Here is a 19268-nt window from a genome sequence, read left to right as displayed (position 1 = left end):
CAACAGAAACCAAAACTGAAATGGCAAAACGGAAGGCCTTCTCTTTCCCCCGGTCTCTCCTCCTCCTCTTCCGTCGACGCTACAAACCCTAACCAGAATCCCCTCGAAACCTGCCGAGAATTCTAGTAGAGGAGGCCATGCAATCGTGGGGATTGGGGTGGAAGCGCCCCTCCGAGATCTTCCACCTCGCCCTTGACTACGGCGAATCCGACGCCAATGCCGACGACGACGACCACCACCTCCCCCCCCGCCCTCCTCCTCCACCTCCTTCCCCTGTACCTCCGCTTCCTCCGTCACCGCCTCAGCCTCTCTCCCCCCACAGCCTTCCGTCCGGGGAACTGGGGTTCCGAATCGAACTCGACTGGACCGCTGGCGACGACGAGGAGCAGATAGCCCTCCGCCTCCGGTCCCAGCTCATGGCCTCGCTTCAGCCACCGCAGGATACGGTGGTGTTGGATCTGAATGGGGACGAGGAGCTCGGCTGCGTCGGGGTGGAGATGAAGGTCATCAAGCGGCGGGAGCCCCTGAGATCGGTGCGGTTGTCCAAGGTGGCCGGGTCGGGCCAGCAGAACGATGGGGCCGGCGTCCTGACGCGGTTGATTCGGTCCAATTTTACATCCGGGCCCGCAGATGGGGTTCAGGTGTTGGTTGATCACTGGAAGAGTGTGACGACGCTGAGCCTGTGCGGCTGCGGCTTGTGGGTGAGTTCATGCCGCTTCATGTTCGAAAATATATATCTTTTGCGTGATCGATTTACTTGATTTGACAGATTTTGTCATTGTCATTGTATCGTGATCCTCTGTGCTCTCTGTTTGTGGGTTTTTTTATCACAATCTTGACAATCATCATTGTGCTTTATAGTCTCAAAGCTGGTTTTATTATATATATATATATATATATATATATATATATATATATATATATATATAATATAATATAATATAAAATTGTTTAAGAACATAGACGTATGATGATCTGTTCTTGATTTCATGGCACCAATTGTTAAAACAAACTGCTTGAAGGTTAGTTGGGTTTGAGTTGAAATTTGGAGGGGAATAATTAGTAGTAATCATTTTTGGATTCTTTATTGATTTTCTATAATTATAGAAATTAGAATCAAGCTTTCAAGGACACGCTATGGTGCCATTTGATCTGGCTTGTGCATTTTTCTTTTACTCTAAAACAATACATTGTTATTCTCTAACACATGAGAATATATGTTTCCTGTCCCAGCTAGACGTTGCTATTTAATACAGTTTTTATCAGTTCGTTTGGTGCTCTGTTGTCATACAATCTAATGCGACTTATCATCTGGTGCCATACTAACATCCTTGTGCCAATATACTTAGTATGTAGCTATCAAACACACACCTATTAATACAACCTGTTCTAAGATTTAACAGGTATTTCCAGTGGAGCTAACAAAACTGCCACTTCTCGAGAAGCTATATCTTGATAACAATAAGTTATCACTTTTGCCACCAGAGCTTGGTGAATTGAGAAATTTGAAGGTGCTAAGAGTTGACAACAATATGCTTAGTTCTGTCCCTGGTGAGCTTCGATGTTATATGTCCTATACAAAAGATCTTTCTTTGTCAATTTGGTTAAGTTGTTGACTCTCCAATTTGGATAATGCTTTAGGTGGATGCACTTGTATTACATTATTATATTATTCTATTTTTGAACAGTTGAGTTGCGGCAATGTGTTTTGCTGGTTGAACTATCACTGGAACATAATAAACTTGTGAGACCACTTCTGGATTTCAGGTCATGTAGCTGGAATATTTGTTGTTATCTTGTCATGTTGTTTTGTGTCTCTCAGTGTACTATTAGCCTTAACATTTCTCTTCAGCTCTATGGCAGGGCTATGGCTGAGCTTCGCATTCTGAGACTGTTTGGTAATCCTCTTGAGTTTCTTCCAGAAATTTTACCGTTGCACAATCTTCGGCATTTATCACTTGCTAATATAAGAATTGAGGCAACTGAAAATCTGAAATCAGTGAATGTGCATATAGAGGTAATTGATCGCTGTAATATTCACTAATCTGCCACAGTTCCTGCTTAGTATCTGGTGTTATGACCCTCTTTGGTCATTACAGATGGAAAACAGCTCCTATTTTATTGCATCAAGACACAAACTCAGTGCCTTCTTCTCTCTTATTTTCCGGTTCTCTTCATGTCATCATCCTTTGCTGGCCTCTGCATTAGCTAAAATCACGCAAGATCATACTAATCATGTGGCTATTAGTAAAGAAGGGAATGCTATACGGCAGCTGATAAGTATGATAAATAGTGATGATCGGCATGTGGTATGTAGTTACTGGAATGCATTATTGGGTATCTAGTTTATCTTTGGACATATGTTTGAACATTTCAAACACCTCTGATGAGTTGCAGGTTGAACAAGCATGTTTTGCTCTCTCGTCACTGGCAGCTGATGTTTCTTTGGCAATGCAGTTGATTAAGTCTGACATTATGAAACCTATTGAATTACTTTTGAGATCAATTGACCAAGAAGAACTAACCTCTGTATTGCAAGTTCTGGCCACATTAGCATTTGCCTCTGATAGCGTTGCACAAAAGATGATGACAAAGGATGTACTCAAACCTCTCAAAGCACTTTGTGCACATAAGAGCACAGAGGTAAGGCTATTTGGATAGAAGATGTTGTATTTGATTTTTATATGAAAGTTTGTCCAAACTAAACTTCTGTTACTTTCACTTTATTAGGTGCAACGTCTATCATTATTGGCATTAGGCAATTTAGGTTTCTGTTCAGAAAATCGTCGCATTCTATCTCAATCTGAAAGCCTGCATGAACTTCTATTACGCCTTACAGTTACACCTGTGCCACGTGTGAACAAGGCTGCGGCACGTGCTTTGGCAATTCTTGGTATCTCAAATTTGCACTATGCATCTGATTTTTACTCAAAAGTGTACATACATGATCTGGATATTATCCGAGAAAACTATAACTATATTTTTGTTGTGTTAAATTCAGGTGAAAACGAGAACCTGCAGCGAGCAGTAAAAAGAAAGCCAGTGGGAAAGCAAGGACTGCGTATACTGTCAATGGATGGTGGTGGTATGAAGGGCCTAGCAACAGTTCAGATGCTTAAACAAATTGAACAAGGAACCGGAAAGCGTATTCATGAAATGTTTGACCTGATATGTGGTACATCAACAGGTGGTATGCTTGCAGTAGCTCTTGGTATTAAACAAATGACCTTGGAACAATGTGAAGATATATACAAAGAACTTGGTAAAAAGTCTGGAATGTGGAATATACTATTCCTCTTATGTTGAATTTAGTTTTCACAGTTACTTTTCCATTGCTGCTCTTATCTCTTAGGAAAACTTGTCTTTGCTGAACCTACTCCTAAGGACAATGAAGCTGCAACGTGGATGGAGAAGCTTGATCAGCTCTTCAAAAGTTCATCACAAAGCTTTAGAGTAGTTGTACATGGTTCAAAGGTATGGAGATCCTTACTATGTTTTTTCTCAACATATTTGTTTCTGTACTGCAGTATACCTTATATCAAAACTTGCAGCATAGCGCAGATCAATTCGAGAGGTTGTTGAAAGAGATGTGTGCTGATGAAGATGGTAATCTTTTAATAGAATCTGCTGTGAAGAACATTCCAAAAGTATTTGTAGTATCTACTCTAGTTAGTGTGACACCGGCTCAACCATTTGTATTCCGAAATTATCAGGTTTGTGACTTTATAGTATGTACTTTGCTGGTTCATATGCATGGTTATATATATATTCTATCTTGAAAAACATATTTTTATCATACATAGGATTGCAGATATGGTTTCTCACAATGAATTTTTTTCTTCATTTCCGAGATGACATTTACAGATCATGCCACTTCTCTATCCTCTTAGATTTGCAATATAACTTATCTTGCCCCTACTGCCAAAAATAGTTACACTAAAGTTGAATGCTAAATGGGTCTTGTAACAACATGGGCAGAAAAGTGAGTCATTATTCATATATTATTATAATGACTTAGTTGTGGCTTCTCACTAAATAATTTTGGCTGTTTGTTGTGCATTTCCATCATTTAGTCTATTTGTTAATTATTTACCATAGTTTTAATTTGTTGAATAGTATCTTTTCAACAGGTTAAAACTATGGTAAATAATGAGGCATCTTGACACACTGAATCTTATATGAAATATTTACTATTGAGTTTAGAAATCAAAAGCTCTAGTTAGGTTTTCAAATACTATTTGGACTGTTATGTACTATTCTTTTGCAAACCAACCAAGCTTTGGTAATGGACCACAAGCTTTGTATCACTCAGCATTTTCTTTTTCACTAATTTTTAGTGATACCGGATGATATAGGTCACTGTACTACTACTAATCAGTATTCAGTATATTGGCACTGCATCAGTCCGATGGTTGTCAAAACTGGTGTCGGACTGGTATTTGAAACCTTAGCTTTGGTTGGTCATTACATCGAGTGGCATCAAGGCTTTTCTTCAATGAGAGGATGCCTAATCAAGTTTCTATTGCAAGAAAAGCATAGACATTGAAATTGAGAAGCATCAGAGTATCTCATGCAACAAGAACACATCTATATAAGAATCGGTAGAATTTTTAGGCAATTATGAGTTTTGCCTTAGACATAGATTATTTTCACATAATTTCATTGCTGTATTATGCTTCAAAAGCTGGACCCTAGGTGGGCTTGCACATTTTCATAGTTTACGGTAGACAAGTTACTCCAAAATGATCTAAATATTGTCTTAGACTAGAACTTGTGCTGTTGTTGCTGTTCTGCCTCAGTCTTGCAACTTATAGGCAAACAAAAGACTTCTAGGCTGTTATATTTCTAGATAACTTGTCTAAATTAGTTAATTGTCCTAGTAACTATGTAGATTTTGATTCCATTATTGATTAGCTCAATCACCATTTGTATTATTATGTTTTCAAGATGTCCGTGGTAAATCCTTCCTTTTTGGTTTACAACTTTCATTGATGATTGGAATTTGAAATTGGCATATAGTAGTTTTGTTTCTTGTTTCGAAATATATTCCATTGGTAGGTAACGGAGCCTTTTCCTTCTGTAGTATCCAGTTGGCACCCCAGAGTTGCCATTAGGAATGCTTGAAACTCCTGCAGTTACTACAACTGGAACAACTGCCTCTGGTGCACAAATTGCTGGCCGGCGTGGTGCTTTTATTGGGAGCTGCAAGCATCGAGTATGGGAAGCTATAAGAGCATCCTCTGCTGCTCCGTATTACCTTGATGATTTCTCAGATGGTAATCGTTTCTTGTTTCCTAATATGTTCTTATTTAATCTCACTTTAAATTCTTACAATTCATGTGCTTGATTTTGCCCTCGAAAGAAACTTTGGTACTTTTTATGTGACTGTTATTTTGCTTTCCTGAAATTCAGGTGTAAATCGTTGGCAAGATGGAGCAATTGTAGCAAATAATCCAACCATATTTTCCATAAGGGAAGCACAGCTTTTATGGCCTGATGCACGCATTGACTGTCTGGTTTCTATAGGATGTGGTTCAGTCCCAACCAAAGTAATTTATTTCTCTTAGCTTTTTCAATCTTCCTCAATTTTCGCGTGAATGCATTTCCTCTGGCTTTATAACTATACTCTGCATATATCAGATGAAATTTAGCTCAGTGCTTCAATACTATTGGCTCATCCATAACAAGAACAAAATTTAGTCTTGGTTAAATAATTTAATATCTATTGCACAGTAGTTAAGGCTCACTCGTTAATCTCCATGATTCATGAATGAATCACTGGTATGACTATTGCTGTCAATGCTAAACAAACTTAATTTCATTAAAAATGATTTATCTGTGTAGGCTCGAAAAGGTGGCTGGCGTTATTTGGATACCGGACAAGTGTTGATTGAGAGTGCATGCTCTGTAGATCGAGTGGAGGATGTGTTGGAGACTTTACTACCAATGATTCCTGAAGTGCAGTATTTTCGGTTCAACCCAGGTTAGTAGTCGAGTGTGAAAAATATGAGGTACAAGTTTTCTAGTATGCTAAGTCAAGAAACCAAAGTGTCCTTGTGATGTAGTTGCTACTTTCTCTGCTAACAGTTGATGAGCGATTTGATATGGAGCTTGACGAGACCGATCCTGCCATCTGGCTTAAGTTGGAAGCAGCAACAGAGGAGTATATTCAAAAAAATTGTCAGCTTTTCAAGAATGTCTGTGAGCGGCTGGTTCCACGAGAAAATGAAGAAAAACTAATTGAAGGGTTAAATAGTCAACAATTTTCTAAGTCAAAACCATCGAATACAGGTATGTGTCATCAAGGACTTGCTACTAGGATCAGATTAACGTCAAACCCATCTAATTTTTTCCCTTATGTTTAATATTTTTTTTTCTTTTATTCTCCAAGGGCTCGATGAAAGCAGCCCTCAATTAGGATGGAGGAGGATGGTGCTTCTTGTAGAGTCTTCATATAGTCCTGATATTGGAAACACTAATTATCATGCCCGGTCTCTTGAGAAGTTCTGTGCTAGTAAAGGCATTAGGCTCTCTCTGACAAATCAGACTTCAGGATTTTCCAAGCCTGCAACTAGGTCTCCTACAACATTCACATCACCATTATTTACTGGAAGCTTCCCATCAAATCCACTTCAACGTAGTCCTGAATGTGGACCCCAGCGAATTAATCAGATTGATCATGTTCCACCTCTTAGCTTGGATGGTCATCCAACTGGGCTAACATCCATGTCACCACCGGCATCTCCATTGGCTTCATTGCAGCCTTCTCTACATGCACAATCAATAAATGAAAAATTGCAGAATTTGCCTCAAGTAGGCATCATACATTTGGCTCTTCAAAATGACTCAACAGGTTCAATACTAAGGTTAGGATCTTCCTCCTGGCTATATTATTTAAGGTTCTCATCTGTTATAAATTACCTCCTGATTCTGTAATTTGTCAGTTGGCAGAATGATGTGTTTGTGGTCGCTGAACCAGGCGAGCTTGCAGATAGATTTCTTCAGAGTGTTCAATTGAGCCAGACTTCATTGGTGCGAGGAAGAAATAGAATGGAAGCTTATTCCTTAGCTAAGGTTTCATCTGTTGCTGACCTGGTTACAAAATGGCGATGCTTTCATGTTGGAGGTATACTCCACCGATATATAGGACGCCAGACACAAGTATGTATTTTCTTTTTTCTTATGACAATTTCATATCTGTTTGTCTTTACTATGAAACTAACATGATATGTTTACTATCATGATGACGACTGGAGGTAATGGAGGATAACCAAGAAATTGGTGCATGCATGTTTCGGAGAACAGTTCCTGCTGTTCACTTGACATCTGAAGATGTTCGTTGGATGGTAAGTTTTAGCGTGGTTTGCTGTTACTTCATGTATGAAGAAAAATATGCAACTACCATGCTTGATACTGTGTTGAGTGCATGTTGGTGCTTTTGGATAGTGTTGTTGTTATGTCTGAATAAGTGGCCACATTGCTGTACTTTCTCATGATTTTTCCTGTCATAATTCTTTGTAGCTAATAGCGAATTAGTCATTGCGCATCTTAATAAATATTTTGAGTAAAAAGCCAAAAACTTTTATTTGTGCTGATCAAACAGGAACCACAAGCTTTGCAAAAAAAGACAGCATGTCCTTCACATCTTATCCAGCAAATCTGTGTCCATCTTTCAAAGAGTTTGTGCCCTTTCTTGCATTCTTTCAATAAAGAGTCCATACCTTTTGGTGACTTTGGTTATCTCTACTCTTTTCTAGATAGTTTCCTTTCGAAGTTCAATTAGAGACTTGAATTGGCATTTATGTAAATCTAAGTTTGATATCGCGACCTTTCAAATTTCTCATTTTGTCACATCTAGAGGGCATGCGGTAGTGCCCCCTGAAGTCAACCTGTGTGAAATTATAAGTTCATTTTGGCATGTTTTTAGTCCATTTGTTATGAAAAATCAATATTACATTCAGATGCACAGGGATTACTTGCTCCTATGGTTGAAATAGTTCTGATTTTTGGTTGGACTTTTTTTCACTTGTCATAAACAAATATCAACAAAAAGTTTCTCCCTATTAGCTTTGGATTTATGTTCTGTGGTTGAGTCAGGAGATGGGTTAGTGTATTTCCACCAACCAATACTGAAGCATCGATTCATAACTTGCCTTGGTTCTAATTTTTCATTGCCGAATAGAGTTCATCTCTTCATCTTTTCTTGGAAAAATAAAATTAATTATATTAATCCATAAGCAACATTCAGCTCATGTGCTGTAACCTTCATATTCTCATATATGAAGTCATGTTCCATCCATGTTCATGGTAGTGTGGCTTCTGCAATGCAAGTAGCTCTACATGTAGTTTGTCAAAAACAATTTTTCAAGGATGATTCTTTTATGGGTTGTTGAGTTGTATAAAGTTGAGACCTAGTGAATGTGTTGGTTTCTACAGAAACCTTGGAAATTGGAAATTTGTAGGCACGCATATTCTGTGACCTCAGGAAAATGGCTATAGGAGCATCAAAATTTATGTTTCTGATTGCTTCCTCTTTCATGTAATTAGATATAGATGTACTCGATGGTTGACCGATTGTAAGCAAACGATCTTTTTGATAGATGTAATGGGTCAACAATCAGCTCCCTACCGAGAGAATTATACATCTAAGTTGTTCAAGCACAAGCTAACTTGTCCGATCTGCATGTTGGTAGAACTTCTTGCATCTTTCTTTTATTCCAACTCCTAATGTTACCACATGTTCGCAACAAAGCTAATTCTGTTAGTTGGATCTATTTCTTCTGCTTATATGATTGTCTAAATCTTTTTTTATAGATGTGTATTGTCAAGCTTACTGCTTTTAATCTCTGAATTCATATCACCAGGTTGGAGCATGGAGAGGGCGAATCATAATATGCACCGGAAAGTATGGGCTTGCTCCAAGCTTGGTGAAAGCTTTCCTAGATTCAGGCGCCAAAGCTGTTGTCTCATCGTCGATCGAGCTTCCTGACATGAAGTCCATACAGTTCCGTGGCACAAGTGATTATAATGGCTTTGAGAATGGAAGGTTTGAGATTGGAGATGAAGAGGGCGAACAAGAACCAGTTAGTCCCGCAAGTGACTGGGAAGATGGTGATGGAGAGAAAGGTGGTGAACACTCGATAAGCTGGAATGGTGACTACGAAGAAGATCTATCTGAGTTCATATGCCATTTGTATGACTCACTGTTTCGCAAGGGATCAACAGTAGATGTTGCTCTGCAGAACGCTCTCTGCTCCCATCCGAAGTTGAGATACAGTTGCCATCTGCCAAATACACTTTAGTCTTAGCTACAAATAAGACATTATATGCCTACTAGATGAAATGATATGATTACACAAGATCAAGAAATGAGAAATTTTGTTTATTTGTTCACATAGAGTATGTTAAAGAAAGGTAAAATTTTGATTCAATTCTATTTGTATGTCTGCTCATGCTCTTGCAGCAACAGTGAATAAAAATGGGAAAGTAGCATCTTCTACAATTTAGCAGTATTTTGTGGATGATACAGAGACTAGTTAGATCCAGTGTCTGCCAGCCAATTGAAGGGACCTAAATGACATCAGAGTGCCATGCTTCCGGGGTACTTCTTTTGAGCTGACCTAAACTAAACTGAGATCCAAAATTTTGCAGTAAACCTTTTCAGGATGCATTTAGTGTGTTGGCAATGGGGAAATGAAAAGGTTCTTTAATCCATTACAAACATCCACCAACATGTTGCTACTTTGTTTGAAAAAGGTACAGAAGCACCAATCTACAACAAAGAAGAGAATGATAAATTACAGGATTAGGATGAAGCAAATTCTTGTTCAAGCTCTCTGAACAGAGAACCCCAAAATTAACTCCTTGATCTCCTCATTGGCTGCTCTATCGAGAGCTGTTCTTCCATCTGCATCTTTGACATCATACTTTGCACCTGCCCTCATCAATTCTTCAATTTTGGGTTTGTCACCTTCAGACGCAGCCAACATCAACAGTATATCCACAGGATGGATGTTTTGGCTTAGTAGTGCCTCCATCTTATCATATGAACCCTCCACGGCAAGCATTCCCATATAATTGAAATACTGCATAGGTAGCACAAACAGGCCTTATCTCCAACAAGTACTAGACACATCCATGGTAATTGTTTACCGTATTAAATATGATTTTTATTCCTCTTACATTTGATAATGACATACGGATAGTATCAGAAATTTGGGAGACCAAATTAGATTGTGGAATCCTACCAGAAGTTAAGAATGCAGCAAAAATAAAGTAGCAATAAGCAAAAGTCCCTAGCCATTTATGCAGAATTACTCCATCTCCATACTAGGTTTTCGGTATTGCCAGCATAATATGGCTCATAATGATGTGGCTCAGCATGACACGGTCAGGATGTCCTTTGTGCCCATAGAAACAAGCCATAATATTAATAGTTGTCACTGACTTAGCATGCCATAATACAACCTTCGGGTGGAAAACTTTGATCTGTGTCCACATAAAGATACATATATTCATATACAAAAAATTAGTTTCCTATTAGCTTTTGTCTTAAAAGTCCTCCTAATCTTGCCAAAATTCGATAGACATTTTTTGCTTTAGTAACCAGTCTTTTTCTGTGTGCAGAAATCTTACATCAGTCACTTGTGGTGAACCCAGTCCTTATATACTTAATTTGTTGGCATCCATATGCACTTCCTCTTCATATGACATCTTTCTCCATCCTTCATTGCCATCGGCAGATTGCTGCTCTCCATAGTCTGCAGCATTTACAAAAACTCAGGCCAACTATCCTTCTTTCCTACAGTCTCACTAGGTTTGGCAATCATGTCATAGATGATGACCAAACTGAAATTGATATGGAATCTGATCACCATTCATCCGTTTGGTCGCCGGAACTCGAACCGAAAGTTCTTCTGATGCAAGCTGTCAAACACTCATGTTTCTCTTGTAATTACACAACATACAATTCCATGCGAAAACGAAAAAAGAAGATCTTTTTAATCTCTCGATCCAAATATTCTGATTCAAGTTGAGATTTCCAAACTTCGTGACTTCCAGCTCTGGAATCCTCTCTTCAAACATTTAATACACCTCCACTCCAGACTTTGAGACCCAGCATAGAGCATGATATCACTACTTCGGCGAATAAACGACCAAAGCCAAAAGGGAAAAGAGATGTACAGACATCAGGAGCAGGGGTTTCACCTGTTCGACGTCGTCCCGATCGAAATCATCCCGCGTCTGACTCCCGTAGATGCCGGCGCCCTCGGCATCGACGCCGCGGTTCCCGAATCGGAACCAGCATGTAAATCTCGACCCGTTGGTTTCCGGCCCCAACTTGGATCTCATCTCGGAGGCCCTGAACCATCCGAGCCGCCTCGTGAGAGCGACAAAGGGAGAGCTCAGCCTCACCGAAGAGGAAGAAGCAGAAGAGGAAGAAAAAGAAGGGATTTGATAATACAGAGTGCAGGGAATCGAGGCCATGGCGCTCTCCCTCTTCGTGTGTGCGGAGGATTTATTTTATTGTTCTTTATCCATTCCGCTGACACGGGAAGTTGATAACGTAGGAAACACCGGCAATTTGTTTCCGTTTTCGGATGGGGAATTTACTTCTCCGTAATTAATCCGGATAAGGTTCAATCTTTTACTTGTTTTGGTTAAGATAAGGTCGGAAGCTGCGTGAATGGCAGTATACATCATGCCACCTCCGATCACCGTCGTATCTTAGGATTCCCAAACTGTCATGTTTGGTGGTTTTTATGGGTGCGTAAACCATTCCATTCCTACAGAAACATTGTAGCACATTAAGCGAATAGGAAACTGTTCTGATGATAGTGTAAGCATTCGCTGCTTATAATAATAACATGCCGTCAAGTGTTTGTCTAACAAATCATGAACATGTCACATAAAGAGACTGACATCAGTCCCTGGAAAGAGATTTCTGCTGGTCGGTGCAGGCAGATTCACCGTTCTCACTTCTTTGGTCTCACCTCAAAGCCTTGGAGAATTAAGCCATGCTTCCATTGCAGCTCGTCGGTCTCTGTCAGGCGCATCTCGACATCCCCTCCATCCCCTTCATCGTTATAGAACTCGCCCAGCGCAACCTCCAGCCACCCATCCTCCCTCGACCGCATTCTCCCTTCTTTACCTTCTTCTGCCTCCTCCTCATCAGACTCCTCCTCGTCCTCTGGCTGCAGAGAGACGTAGTTTCCTGATACAGAAGATCCTAGTGTGACCGAGCCCTTCTGATAAGGGGAATCAAGGCCATATGCATCAGGGACTAACTTGAAGACGATGTAAGCTACATATGCCGTCTTCCGAGAGAGTAGTCGACTGTCAATTGAGCCATAAATGTCGAACCAGCAAACGGATAGAAGTTCTGGCACCTTAGCAAACCTGACACCAAATGAAGAATGAATTTGAAGGATTTAAAGTGACTGATATCAAGAGATTAAAGAGATAGTATTTTGCCTTTCTATTTCCAAGAATCCAATAAATTGTATTTAATTATCATGAAAAATATTTCCCTGAAAATTCCTTTTTTTTCTTTGGTTTTACAAACAAATCGAAATAGCTCCAATTAATGGTCTGATAAACACGGTCACAGTTGCCCTGTGACTGTGACCAGTAAGTGATGCACTTTACCTCGACTCAGGAAGAGAAATCCATGTCCAATATTGATGATTGTAACCATGTGCCAATGTCATCTTATCGGGAGATATCATGTAGGTCTTCTTCCCGGTTGCCCTGTCCAGTTGGAAGCTCTGACAATGGAAGAGATAAATCCAATTACTTCGGTGACAAGGCTTTTTTTTTTCTTACCAATCAAATGAAAAGAGGAACAATTCTTCGAGGTTTACTTTACTCTTCTTCGGTAAATGTGGACGGAAGCTTAGCAAGTTACCATTTGTCCGCCGTCGATGAGGATGGGGTGGCAGAGCCGAAAGTAGAGATCCTTCTTGGAGGAGTACTCCACGGGGTGGACGGCCCGCGATAGGATCTCGGCGCAGTCGGACGGCAAGAAGCCCTCCCACAGCGCGTCGGATCCCGCCGCGGATAGGCAGGCTTTGGAAACAAGAGCCGACCTGCACGAATCACGAGGCGTCGTGAAGGATAGAACCTGGGCGACGCACTCCTCCGGGAGCTTCGCGAACCCGCCTCCCCGGTAGTGGCCTTCTTCTTCTTCTTCTTCTTCCGCGTGCGCTCTTTTCTGCGTTGCCATTCTCTGAAACAACCTGTAAGCTTCTGCTGCTCGGAAAGGACTAATTCAGGGAAGATATAATTATTTCTTCCGTAGACTTTGACTATAATACCTCTTTTCTAGTGGAAAAGTAGAGGAGAGTTGGCATTAATCAGTGCACTTGAAGTTAAAGTTCACCTAAAAATTTTTACCCACCGCAAAGAATAAATTATTAAATTATATGATCCTAATTAAATTCTGATTATATTTATCAGTTTAATTATAATAATATTTCTTAAAAAATTAAAGTCTATTATGTATTTAAACCAATACCTAAATATTAATTTTATAGGAATAGAACATTGAAAAGCTTCAAAAAGAATGATGATATATCTACGATTGACGAAAGAAAAGACTACGTGGTGTCTAAGAGATTATCAATTAGAAGTAATAAAATATTAAGATGTTAATTTTATAAAATTATTTCGATGGAAGGAAGTCCACTTCAAAATTTATATTCATGTTAGTTGAGGGAAGAGACAATTCTTTAAAAAATATATAAAGTAATCATTTATTATATTATCAATAATTGAAGTTAAATTTATGATATATCTTAAGGTTATAAAGCATAATAAAGTATGTGATGATTAGAAAAAAATTTAAAAATAATAAGTGTAAATTTTTTTATTTATTTATGATTATTGATTTATTTATTAAAACTTTATCGTAAAGTATTTAAAGAACATATTCGAGGCTTGTGAGCAAAACATAAAAGATATATTGATGTATTTTTCAATGGATACTATTATTAATATTTTTTTACTTATTAAAATTATTTATTTATGTTATATTATTTATATTTATACTTGTGTATATAATTGAATATGATAATATGATTGTATTGACAAGATAAATTACTACGATCATTATAAATTATATTAGAAAAAACTATGATACATAAAAGAGAATATGACATTAACGACATAGAATCGTTATGACTTATTATTATACTTATTAGACTTATTGAGTTATTTTAAAATTTAATTAAGTAATTATTTTTTTAAAATAAAATTTTATTTTATTTTTATATCTTATCAATTAATAAGCTAAGTGGGAGAATATCATATTGGACCCTATATAATTAAATAAAAAAATATTATAGATCTAATTAAATTATTATGGTAATTAGTTAATAGAAATTTTTTTTAATTATGTAAGACTCCTTAGATGATCTTAATGGGATAAAGTATTTTAATTATCATCTTAAACCATTTACTCTCGCTTATAACAAAATATGACCTCTTAAGGATAAAACATTAGAAATTATCTTAGACCATGCTCTCTCCTATAACATGATAGAACCTCATAAGGATGAAATATTAAAAATTAATATTATAAATATATTTTCAATCTCCTTAAGTTATTATTGTATCGTTGGTCATGTAAAAAATAGAAAAGAAAAAAAAGTTAAGTATAGTTCTCATTTCTACCCATTGTAGTTTTCAGATTTAATGACGATATATTTATATATTTGATAATTTTTTTGAATAATATTAAAAATATATAATCTTATTATTATTTAATTTTAATTTTAATTTTAATATTAAACTTTTTTACATAATTGTAATATAATTATAATTTTTATTCTTGCATAAACAACACATACGCAACCGTCGAAGCATAAACTGGTCAATATCTTGGAGGTTACAAGAGGGCAAATTTGCTCGAGAGAGATCCAGACCTGTGAGCTCCGTTTCCCGACCAAAGGACAAATCCACGAGACAGTTTAAGAATTCACTCAATGGATTTTGTGGGCGTGGGCAAGATGATGGTCGGAGAATGGTTCGCCAGTTACTTTGTGGACAAGCTGCTTAACATGGTCTCCTCCCATTTTGCCGACAACCGCGATCTGCTCGTGGGCGTTGAGGAGAAGCTCAAGGACTTGCAGTCCAGACTTCCTCGAATCCAAGCTGTGATCAACGCAGCCGAGGGCAGGCCGATCAGAGACGCAGCGCTGGCCAATTGGATGAGGGAACTCAAAGATGCTGCTTACGAGGCGGACGACATACTGGATGAGTTCGAGTACAGAGAGCTTCATAACCAGCTGCAAGACAAGAGCATGGTGAGTGCCCTCGCGGCCTCGGCTCTTAGATTTCTCAAGAACTTATTCGTGTCGGATGATGACCTCAAGAGGTTGATGAATCTCTTGGGGGATCTTGACAAAATTTGTCTAGACATCAACAACAAGAAAGTAGAGCTGGATGAGTACAATGCGAAGCAGAACACTGCTACAAGGGAGACCAGTTCGTTCACCCAGGAAGTGGTGTTTGGGAGAGACAAAGAGAGGGACAAGATATTACAACTGTTGTTGAGCGCGGGAGCAGAATCCGATTTTGGCGACAAGGGGGCTGGGAGCAGCAGCCATCCCAGCCTCGGTGTGCTTCCGATTGTAGGCATTGGGGGAGTGGGGAAGACAAGTCTAGCACAGCTTATTTACAACGACCAAAGGATTGCTCATCATTTTGAGCTCAGAAAGTGGGTGTACGTCTCTCATGATTCTAGCGTAAAAAAGATCTCGAGAGAGTTGGAATCTAATCTGGCTATTGATTCTCGCCCTCGAGAGATTAGTTTAGATACACAGCTTGAGAAACTCATGGATGCAACTAGAAACAAGAGGTTCTTGTTCGTGCTCGACGATGTATGGGATGAAACAGGAAGCAAGTGGAGAGAATTACGAAGCGTCTTAACCTCAGGGGCCAGAGGAAGCTTCATATTAGTAACAACTCAAAGTCCATTAGTTGCAGAGATTATGGGGACCATCGACCCAATCAAATTAGAGGTTTTGGAGGAAGAAGACTATTGGAGACTCTTTGAACATTGTGCAATAGGTGATAAGGAGCTTGACCCAGAGTTAAGAAGAAAGTTGCAATCGCTTGGCCATCAAATCTCAAAAAAGCTACATGGGTTACCCTTAGCAGGGAAGGCACTAGGAAGTCTTTTACGGTCCAAATTAGAAGAGGAATATTGGAAAACAATCTTAGAAAGTGAATGGTGGGAACATGATTTTGTTTTGGATAACATCCTTCCATCTCTGGGGCTGAGCTATCAACATCTGAGCTCAAACCTGAAACAATGCTTTGCTTACACTTCTATATTCCCCAAGGGCCACATTTTTGAGAAAGACCGGTTGGTCCATATGTGGATTGCTCAAGGTTTTATCCAACCCAGAATTCACCGAGGAAGAATGACCCTGGAGGATATTGGGAGTCAGATTTTTGACGAACTAACCAGCAGATACTTCTTTCTGAGTACAGTGACTAATGGATATGTGATGCATGATCTGATCAGAGACTTGGCAGTGTATGTTTCCCTGGATGAGTGTTGTGTGGTTAGTGATGAACCTGCCAAAATTCCACCAACTGTTCGCCACATAACTCTAAGGGCTGCTAAACTGGTTCCTCCTGGAGAAGTATGTAAATTTCAAAAACTGCGAACACTTATATTTTATCATGATTATAATTGTGAAGAATTTCTCAGCTCAGAAGGAAAAAGTTCTGAAGAACTTTATGAATTTCTAAAAGAAATTTTGGAAAATATGAAGAATCTGCGAGTGTTAGACGTCTCATACAGCCACATGGGGATAAAGAAGGTACCAGATGCAATCTGTGATCTATCGCATCTTCGATATTTAGACATCTCATGCACTAAGATTCGGCAGCTGCCAGGATCATTTTCAAAAATTTGCCATTTGCAAGTGCTGAATCTGAAGTGGTGCCGCTTTAAAAAACTACCAGAAGGAATGAATAGGCTAATCAAATTGCGACACCTCTACGCCGATGCTGAAACAATTTCTCTGATCGATGGGATTGGGAAATTGACTGACCTTCAAGGATTAGAAGAATTCCATGTTACAAGGAAAAGAGGCCACCAAATAGGAGAATTGAAGGAACTAAGAAATCTCCGAAAACGGTTAGTCATTAAAAATCTTGATAATGTTGGATCTAAGGAGGAGGCAATGGAGGTAAAATTAAATGACAAGGTGCACCTTAACGAGATTACGTTTGACGGCCAGGGTGATATGAAGACAGACATACTCGATGGCTTAGAACCACATTACAATCTCAAAAACCTTAGCATCCAACATTACGGAGGTACAAATTATCCAAGTTGGTTGGAGAAGAATCAGTATGTCACCAATCTGGAGTCTATTTGTCTTGATACTTGTGCCAGGTGGGTAAATCTCCCTCCTCTTGGACAGCTTCCATTTCTCAAGGATTTATCAATTAGGATGATGCCTTCAATAAGACGAATTGGAATTGAATTCTATGGAAATGCTGCTCAGATCTTTCCATCATTGAAGTGTCTAAAATTTCTGCTCTTGAAGGAATGGGTGGAGTGGTCTGATGTAGATAGGCGGCCAATTCTTCCATGCCTTCTTGATCTCAGAATAGAGGATGGCCAGAAGCTGACAAGAATGCCCGTTCTCCCTTTGAGCTCAATGACTGCACTTAGACTTCAGAAGTGTGGTGACATTGGCAATGCACTGCCGGAGTATTTGCTCAGCTTGACCTCTCTTGTAGGTTTAGAGTTGCTTGATTATCCACACAGAACATCTGTTTGTCTGTCTAACCTGAGAGCCCTTGAGCATCTGGTACTGAATCAGTGCCCGGAATTGAGTTTAATTAATGGATTTCAGTCCCTTGTTAACCTGAAAATTTTAACAGTTAAAAAATGTCCGAAGCTAATTAAACCCACCTCACAGCAAGAGCAACCCTATATTGAGCAGGATTTAAGATCTCTCTCTGATGCTGTGATTGATGAAAGCATCCTCAATGATGTGTGGGTCACACTGGGAAGGATCCCCTCTTTGCAAAGTCTAGGAATTAATAATTCTGGTATTGCTTACCTTGAAATGGAGCAAGAGGAGTGGTTTCGGCAACTAACCTCCCTAAAACTGCTTCATTTGATGGATTGTCCGAATCTTCAAAAGCTTCCTGATTTGGAAACATTTTACTCCATGGAGAAGTTAACCATTGGTTACTGTCCCAATGTTCAGTCAGTGCCAGAGAATGGCCTGCCAATCTTGCTTAAAGAACTTCATATCTGGGAGTGCACAAAATTGAGAGATCGGTGCAAAAAGGATGATGGGCCAGACTGGCCAAAGATTGCACATGTTCCATACATAATTGTTGATAGTAAAATCACACAGATGCTGTAACAGCTGCATTAGTTGGAGCAGTAGCTGCTTTCAGTATGTTTTCTCCTCCTCGTTCTTCCCATCTATCCATCTGTGTGCATGATTGGTACCATATTTGATTTATGTAAATGATGTAAAGATCATACCTGTCTTTGTTTGAAGTCAATTGTAGTTCCACCACTGACTACTGTTCGCACCAAATGTCAGGTTTGGATGTTGCCTGTGGTTCTTGGCACCTGAGTTGGTTTGGGGAAAATGTACTGCATGGCGTGGAACAACCGAGACAGCATATGTGAAGCCCCAGATCAGACAGCTGCCCAGATCCTTTTCTATTCTTTGCAATCTTCAAGTTCTGAAGTTTGGAATTCTCCAGATACACAAAATAGTCATCTCTGCCATGAAAAAATTTACCATTGGCAATTGTCTCTATGTTAATTCACTATATTGTTTAAAGATTAATGCGGATGCCCATTGCTAAAGAACCGGTGTACAAAGATGGATCTGATTGGCCAATGATTGTCCGAATCACATGCATGCTTATGAGAAAAATCATACATCTTTAGTGATTGTGTTTCCTATACCGTCCTTTTTTCTATCTATTGCAGATCACACTTTGTTCGATTCCCTTGTTCAGTGGTAAACATAAGTTGAACTTCATCTATTTGTACTGTATGAAGTCAGTTATGGTTTGATCAATGGAGCAGTGGTTGCTTTCCTTATGTTTTGCCTCTTTGGGTATGCTTTTCCATGAAAACTGTGATTGGCAACTTATGTATGAATGGCACAAAAGCTTTCTCATGCCATTAAATTTTAGAATGTACAGATGCTTCAAATTGGTTTTGAGTTGTATATTCAGGTCAATCGACCATGAGTTGTCGAATTAGTTTT

The 19268-nt window shown here is 39.0% G+C and overlaps 4 protein-coding genes across 7 annotated transcripts; 2 read left to right on the top strand and 2 right to left on the bottom strand.

Moving 5' to 3' along the window:
* LOC103997788 (phospholipase A I-like) lies at nucleotides 1-9435 on the top strand. Of its 4 annotated transcripts, XM_009419117.3 has the most exons (18): nucleotides 1-701; nucleotides 1404-1551; nucleotides 1689-1767; nucleotides 1864-2017; nucleotides 2100-2309; nucleotides 2398-2643; nucleotides 2731-2893; nucleotides 3002-3262; nucleotides 3353-3474; nucleotides 3552-3713; nucleotides 5084-5276; nucleotides 5413-5549; nucleotides 5845-5983; nucleotides 6088-6291; nucleotides 6392-6866; nucleotides 6945-7161; nucleotides 7257-7346; nucleotides 8865-9435. In XM_009419117.3, the coding sequence occupies exons 1-18, from the start codon at nucleotides 138-140 to the stop codon at nucleotides 9300-9302; spliced, it is 4002 nt and encodes a 1333-aa protein (XP_009417392.2). In that variant the 5' UTR covers nucleotides 1-137; the 3' UTR covers nucleotides 9303-9435. The 4 variants fall into 4 exon arrangements, with proteins under 4 accessions (XP_009417392.2, XP_018686732.2, XP_018686733.2 ...); XM_018831187.2 differs by having other exon boundaries at nucleotides 1689-2017; XM_018831188.2 differs by lacking the exons at nucleotides 7257-7346; nucleotides 8865-9435 and having other exon boundaries at nucleotides 1689-2017; nucleotides 6952-7155.
* Nucleotides 9436-9690: 255 nt separating this feature from the next.
* LOC103997664 (protein LHCP TRANSLOCATION DEFECT) lies at nucleotides 9691-11546 on the bottom strand. The gene is made up of 2 exons (XM_009418957.3): nucleotides 11209-11546; nucleotides 9691-10085 (listed from the first exon to the last, which is right to left on the bottom strand). The coding sequence occupies exons 1-2, from the start codon at nucleotides 11485-11487 to the stop codon at nucleotides 9828-9830; spliced, it is 537 nt and encodes a 178-aa protein (XP_009417232.1). The 5' UTR covers nucleotides 11488-11546; the 3' UTR covers nucleotides 9691-9827.
* A 261-nt stretch (nucleotides 11547-11807) lies between these two features.
* Nucleotides 11808-13268, bottom strand: LOC135622949 (F-box protein PP2-B10-like). The gene is made up of 3 exons (XM_065125321.1): nucleotides 12908-13268; nucleotides 12649-12767; nucleotides 11808-12399 (listed from the first exon to the last, which is right to left on the bottom strand). The coding sequence occupies exons 1-3, from the start codon at nucleotides 13223-13225 to the stop codon at nucleotides 11976-11978; spliced, it is 861 nt and encodes a 286-aa protein (XP_064981393.1). The 5' UTR covers nucleotides 13226-13268; the 3' UTR covers nucleotides 11808-11975.
* Nucleotides 13269-14881: 1613 nt separating this feature from the next.
* LOC103997663 (putative disease resistance protein RGA1) lies at nucleotides 14882-18946 on the top strand. The gene is made up of 2 exons (XM_009418956.3): nucleotides 14882-18434; nucleotides 18588-18946. The coding sequence occupies exon 1, from the start codon at nucleotides 14985-14987 to the stop codon at nucleotides 18399-18401; it is 3417 nt and encodes a 1138-aa protein (XP_009417231.2). The 5' UTR covers nucleotides 14882-14984; the 3' UTR covers nucleotides 18402-18434; nucleotides 18588-18946.
* The last annotated feature ends 322 nt before the right edge of the window (nucleotides 18947-19268 follow it).

The sequence above is a fragment of the Musa acuminata genome, chromosome BXJ2-9, assembly GCF_036884655.1.
Source record: "Musa acuminata AAA Group cultivar baxijiao chromosome BXJ2-9, Cavendish_Baxijiao_AAA, whole genome shotgun sequence".
NCBI classification, from domain to species: domain Eukaryota; kingdom Viridiplantae; phylum Streptophyta; class Magnoliopsida; order Zingiberales; family Musaceae; genus Musa; species Musa acuminata.
The sequence above is the reverse complement of the archived record's forward strand: the minus strand, read 5'-3'. Positions and strand labels throughout refer to the sequence as shown.

Bases quoted from the DNA above. Each gene is read 5' to 3' on its own strand.
- LOC103997788 (XM_018831187.2), top strand. From the start codon at position 138: ATGCAATCGTGGGGATTGGGGTGGAAGCGCCCCTCCGAGATCTTCCAC. The intron at 2,644-2,730 runs GTAAGGCTATTT...TCACTTTATTAG, and splicing joins GTGCACATAAGAGCACAGAG to GTGCAACGTCTATCATTATT. The intron at 6,867-6,944 runs GTTAGGATCTTC...GTAATTTGTCAG, and splicing joins TCAACAGGTTCAATACTAAG to TTGGCAGAATGATGTGTTTG.
- LOC103997664 (XM_009418957.3), bottom strand. From the start codon at position 11,487: ATGGCCTCGATTCCCTGCACTCTGTATTATCAAATCCCTTCTTTTTCT. The intron at 10,086-11,208 runs GTGAAACCCCTG...CTACCTATGCAG, and splicing joins ATCGGGACGACGTCGAACAG to TATTTCAATTATATGGGAAT.
- LOC135622949 (XM_065125321.1), bottom strand. From the start codon at position 13,225: ATGGCAACGCAGAAAAGAGCGCACGCGGAAGAAGAAGAAGAAGAAGAA. The intron at 12,768-12,907 runs GTAACTTGCTAA...TTCCATTGTCAG, and splicing joins TCATCGACGGCGGACAAATG to AGCTTCCAACTGGACAGGGC. The intron at 12,400-12,648 runs GTAAAGTGCATC...ATTTGGTGTCAG, and splicing joins ATTTCTCTTCCTGAGTCGAG to GTTTGCTAAGGTGCCAGAAC.
- LOC103997663 (XM_009418956.3), top strand. From the start codon at position 14,985: ATGGATTTTGTGGGCGTGGGCAAGATGATGGTCGGAGAATGGTTCGCC.